Source organism: Salvelinus alpinus, chromosome 21 (genome assembly GCF_045679555.1).
Source record: "Salvelinus alpinus chromosome 21, SLU_Salpinus.1, whole genome shotgun sequence".
In the NCBI taxonomy this organism is placed as follows: domain Eukaryota; kingdom Metazoa; phylum Chordata; class Actinopteri; order Salmoniformes; family Salmonidae; genus Salvelinus; species Salvelinus alpinus.
Window position 1 is genome coordinate 45,383,866 of NC_092106.1, and position 5,364 is coordinate 45,389,229.

Below are 5,364 nucleotides of genomic sequence, written 5' to 3' on the forward strand. Positions count from 1 at the left end.
CCAAAACAGAGGCGGGGTAAGGGCTTTGCTGTTGTTCCAACTAAGATCTACTCATTAGAGAATGCACTGCAATAAAAAAATGGAAAAGTAGGACCTTGTCTGCAGTGATGTCATGACAACCTGGGCCTATATAGGGACCAAACCTGGTACCCACAGCCACACAAGTGAGAATTGGGGGTTAGACGAGGACTGGAAGCCCTAACTGATCTCACATCATACATCCACTCTCTGCCTGCCATGGCGCACCTCTCTGCCAGACTCCTGCTGCTGGGGCTTCTCCTGTGGGCCAGCCGGGTTTGCTCTGCCGCAGCCCAGGACGGGTGCACTTTCCTGGGGGAAGAAGAGACGAGCAGCTTCTATCAGGAGGGAGACGTGGTTCTTGGGGGCTTGTTCCCGCTCCACTATAGTCCTGTGTCCTCTGTGACATCATTTCAATGGGAACCGCAACAGACTACATATGAGTAGTAAGTGATGGGAAATGAAGAATGTTTTCTGTCTGTCTGTTTGTCTCTTTCTCTCTCATGTGCATTGCTTCTAAGCCACTTGCTATCCTCTTCCCTGTAGTTTCAGTGCCAGGGCCCTGCGTTGGATGGAGACCATGATGTTCGCAGTGAGAGAGATCAACCAACGAAGTGACCTGCTCCCACACCTGACACTGGGGTTCCATATCCGGGACAGCTGTGACCATGTCCCTGTGTCCCTGAGAGGCTCCCTGCTGCTGGTCAACGGGCAGCCAGAATGGGGGGCAGACTCCAGGGGAGCAGGTCAGGGTCCAGGTTCGGACTGTGCCGCTGTACGCAGGGCCGTGTCCCCTGTTATCATAGGAGATGCCGCCTCTGGGGTGTCTATGGCTGTGCTCAGAACTCTGGGCTCCTTTCAAATACCCCTGGTGAGACTAGGGTTACGTATATTGCACTTTTATCATTCTGTAATCATCTTCTTATAGTTGATAAATTGCTTTTGATGGAGGTAGATCCTTGGTAAAAGTATGGCTCAGCCGAAATGGTAATACCCTAAAATATAGATGTCTTGAAGCTATTACAGTTACATGTCTGATTGTTATGTAAATTATGTTACTTTGGCAGGAGCCATACTATTTCATGACTTAAAAGCTACTTTCAAAAAATTCTATACATTTTATTATGGAATTGCTTTCCTTGACTGCTACATGAAAATTAAGGGCTATATGCAATGCTCGAGTACAACTTACAGAGTGCACATTTAACCTGCTGTTCTCTCTGCTCTGGACTGGCTTGTAGATCATAATATATAGGTAAGGGATCTTAATTTGATCACTCTTTTGTTGCTGAGAATTTTTCTGCACTGCAAGATATGCAGATGAGTTTGGTGATTTACAAAATTCACTGGAAAACCACACTAACATACGTTATACTAACAGTGTTGCACTTTCATGTAGGCTAATTTGGGCCATCTAATAGCCTGACCACCAATCAAGCTACACAATGGAATAAATGTTCATATTCTGTTGCTGCAGGATTATTTTGCTGTGACAATACTGGACAAATGAAGATCCCACATCTGTATTGTATTTTTACTTTGGCAGGAGACTTGTTATTTCATATCTTCAAATGTTATTAAAAAAAAAAAATCATGAAATTGAGTTCATATATATATTGTAAATATTAAAAGCTATACGTAATGCTTGAGTACATCTTACGGAGTGCACTTTTAACCTGCTGTTCCCTCTTCTTTCAGGTGAGCTACTTTGCGTCCTGCAGCTGCCTGAGTGACCAGAAGCAGTTCATGCGCACCATGCCCAGTGATGCCTTTCAGATAAGAGCCCTGGCTCGCCTGGTACGCTACTTCCACTGGACCTGGGTGGGCGTCATCGGGGTGGAGTCTGACTACGCCCGTTTTGCCATCCAGTTGTTTCTACAGGAGTCCGTTCATTTTGGGATGTGTGCTGCCTACGTCCACTTCTACCCAGTGGTCCTTACCCAGCATGCTGTGGGACAGCTAGTGGACACTATCCAGGTTAGCAAATAAATACACGTATGATGTCTTCAAAGCACATGATTATACATTTTGTTATTCTTGTAATTGTTTCCCAGGGGTCGTCCTCCCGAGTCCTCCTGAATTTCTCCGGTGAGTCGGAGCTTCGGAGTATCCTCAGAGAGTGTCTCCATCGGAATGTCACAGGGCTGCAACTGATCGCCAGCGAGGCCTGGGCCACCTCTAAGTCCCTGTGGAGAGAGTTTGGAGATCTCCTGACAGGAACGCTGGGATTTGGAATACGGAAGGCTGATGTTATTCCCGGGCTCAAAGACTTCCTGACCAGACTAGGACCATCCCACGGACGTCAGTCGGCTTTCCTGGCAGAGTTCTGGGAAGAGACATTCAACTGTAGAGTGAACGATTCCTTAAACACACACACTCACTCTGTCAGTTACCTGGACAGAGAGCCCTGTAGTGGAAGAGAGGTTCTGGGGGATGTGTACACACCCTATGCTGATGTGAGCCAGCTCAGAGTATCCTATAACGTGTATAAGGCTGTGTATCTCATCGCCCATGCCCTGCAGGATATGACCAACTGTGTGGCTGGGCAGGGGCCTTTTATCAATGGCACCTGTGGGGACCCAAAGCATGTTAAACCATGGCAGGTGAGTCTACAGCTGAAGATACTCTGCTCATTATTGCTGAATAGATATCATTGCCCTTTTCTCATTTGCACGCATGCAGACACACACACACACCAGTAGGTGGAGTAGAGTGTATAGTTTCTCATCTCACCCTCTCCACTCCTCTTTCCCCAGCTTCTACATTACATGAAGCAGGTGAAGTTTTCCACACTCGGGGAGGAGGTCAGCTTTGACCACAATGGTGACCCCATCGCTTCATATGACCTCATGAACTGGCAGAGGGGGCAGGATGGCTCCCTGCGATTAGTTAAAGTGGGGTTCTATGACGCCTCATTGGCCGATGGCCGAGACCTGGTCATAAATGACTCAGTGATTCAGTGGCCTGTGGGAAAGCAGGTGCGCCCTTTATCACAGTCTAGGTGCTTGGTTCTACGTTTTCTTCTCAGTCTGTTCTTTGTTGTCTTCTTAACGGCATTGAAGAATATCAAGTTAGCATTTTATAAACTACATTTGGCTAGGTTGAAAAGCGTTCTGAAACACTTTCCCTGCACACCGCTTATTACACGCGAGATGTATCAGTATATCTGAGTGGTGCCCCTCTGCCCCCCAGGCAGCTCGATCAGTGTGCAGTGAGAGCTGTTCCCCAGGCACCCGTGTGGCCAGGAAGAAGGGGGAGCCTGTCTGCTGCTTCGACTGCATCCCCTGTGCTGAGGGGGAGGTCAGCAATCAAACTGGTGTGTTTTCCCTTATTTCCAAGCCTTTCTCACCAGTCATTGGTCAGAACTAGAAAAACAGTGTTGCTATTGCAATCCCTGTTTTCTCTTTCCTCTCTGTCAGATTCTTTAAACTGCATACGCTGCTCTGACGTCACGTGGCCAAACGAGGCCAGAGACCACTGTGTTCCAAAGACCATAGAGTTCCTGTCCTATCAAGAGTCCATGGGTGTCGTCCTGTGTGTGGTATCCATTCTTGGGGCCTGTGCCTCACTCTCTGTCTTGGCGGTGTTTGTTGCCAACCGACACACTCCCATCGTCCGCGGCAACAACATGGAGCTGAGCTTCCTTCTCCTCCTCTTCCTTTCCGTCTGCTTCCTGATTGGCCTGTTGTTCATCGGGGAGCCATCTGATTGGCTGTGCCGGATCCGGTACCCAGCGTTCGGGGTGAGCTTTGCCCTCTGCATCTCCTGCCTCCTTGCCAAGACCATGGTGGTCCTCATGGCCTTCAGGGCCACCCTGCCAGGAAGTGATGTCATGAAGTGGTTCGGCCCTGCCCAGCAGAGAGCCAGTGTTGTGTTGTGCACTGCCGTCCAGGTACTATTCTGATCTTGTTGCTTTTCTTTTCATTGACTTCTACTTCTAAAGCTGCGTTAACAGAGTCAGCCAGCCTTGTGACCAATTAGATCTGATCTTTTGCCAATAACTGGGCAAAAGCCTAGATTTGGGCTGCCTGACTAAATGCAGCCTAAGTGAAATACATTAAAATGAATCAGACAATTGAATCCCTTGATCAATAGTAACACCAATATGGTTCCCTCTGGCTGACAGGGACTGATCTGTCTCATCTGGCTGCTGACCAGACCTCCCTACACCAACCTCAACACCGGCCACATCAGCTCTGTCATCATCATCGACTGTGCCATGGGGTCAGAAGTCGCCTTCTGGTGCGTTCTGGGATACATCGGCCTCTTGGCCTGCATGTGCTTCATCCTGGCCTTTCTGGCCCGGAAACTGCCGGACAACTTCAACGAGGCCAAGTTCATCACCTTCAGCATGCTGATCTTCTTTGCTGTATGGATAACCTTTATCCCTGTGTATGTGAGCACAGCAGGAAAGTACACAGTGGCCGTCCATGTCTTTGCCATTCTAGCCTCGGCCTTTGGCCTCCTGGTCTGTATATTTGCCCCTAAGTGCTACATTGTAATGCTCAGACCAGAGAAAAACAGCAGGAAACACATGATGCTCAAAGGATAATAGATTTCCATGTGATGATTCCTGATCAATATGTTGAATCAATGTATTTTATTAATAAAAAGTCGTACTAGTTTCTAATACATTCACCACTGAGTTAATGTTTAATATTGACCATGTTTAATATGTTACATATTTTTCATAGGTTAGGAAGAAGTTGCATAACATTATATGATATTGAATAAAATGTAGAAATGTGCTCTTTATTCTGAAATAAAATCAGACACTCCAATGAGATTTTATGATGCATTATTAATTAGAGTTTGACTTATCTGCACACATCTTGGTAAAACAAGTATAAATTGGAATAAAACAAGTAGTACATAAAAGGCTGATTATTAGTCATTAATGGTCATGTGATAAAACACCTTCCATAAAAATATGATAAAACACCTTCCATAGATTTGTGATAAAACAACTTCCATACATGAAGAGAACATTTTGACATTTGCCATATGGTTAGTGAGATACACCATATTGCAAATGTACGATCCCTTACTAGACGTCCACGAACGTTTGTAAAATTCGCGGATGGCGCCGGACCGTGCACGGGGGCCAGATCTTTCAGGAAGTCATCGAACGAAGTCTCTCGGACATTCAGTTTCCGTTTTATAAAATCTTCAAATTTTTGTCATTTTTCCGCTGTCCCGGTAATTCCCACCAGAGAATGAATGAATCATATCATATTGAATGAATCATATTGCAAATGTACAAAACATCACCAATCACGACGTGGCCTTTTCTCCTAAACGGAAAAGATTTCGAAGACGAAACTTGGTGAGCATAGGTTTGGCATA

The 5,364-nt window shown here is 46.3% G+C and overlaps 1 protein-coding gene across 1 annotated transcript; it reads left to right on the forward strand.

Moving 5' to 3' along the window:
• Nucleotides 1–237: 237 nt before the first annotated feature.
• Nucleotides 238–4,635, forward strand: LOC139548358 (extracellular calcium-sensing receptor-like). Its single transcript, XM_071357994.1, has 8 exons — nucleotides 238–461; nucleotides 565–889; nucleotides 1,717–1,995; nucleotides 2,073–2,621; nucleotides 2,775–2,996; nucleotides 3,211–3,334; nucleotides 3,438–3,910; nucleotides 4,145–4,635. The coding sequence occupies exons 1-8, from the start codon at nucleotides 238–240 to the stop codon at nucleotides 4,568–4,570; spliced, it is 2,622 nt and encodes an 873-aa protein (XP_071214095.1). The 3' UTR covers nucleotides 4,571–4,635.
• Nucleotides 4,636–5,364: the final 729 nt, after the last annotated feature.

Coding starts and splice junctions, on each gene's coding strand:
- LOC139548358 (XM_071357994.1), top strand. CDS start 238: ATGGCGCACCTCTCTGCCAGACTCCTGCTGCTGGGGCTTCTCCTGTGG. Junction 2,622..2,774: donor AGCATGTTAAACCATGGCAG/GTGAGTCTACAG, acceptor CTCTTTCCCCAG/CTTCTACATTACATGAAGCA. Junction 2,997..3,210: donor AGTGGCCTGTGGGAAAGCAG/GTGCGCCCTTTA, acceptor TCTGCCCCCCAG/GCAGCTCGATCAGTGTGCAG.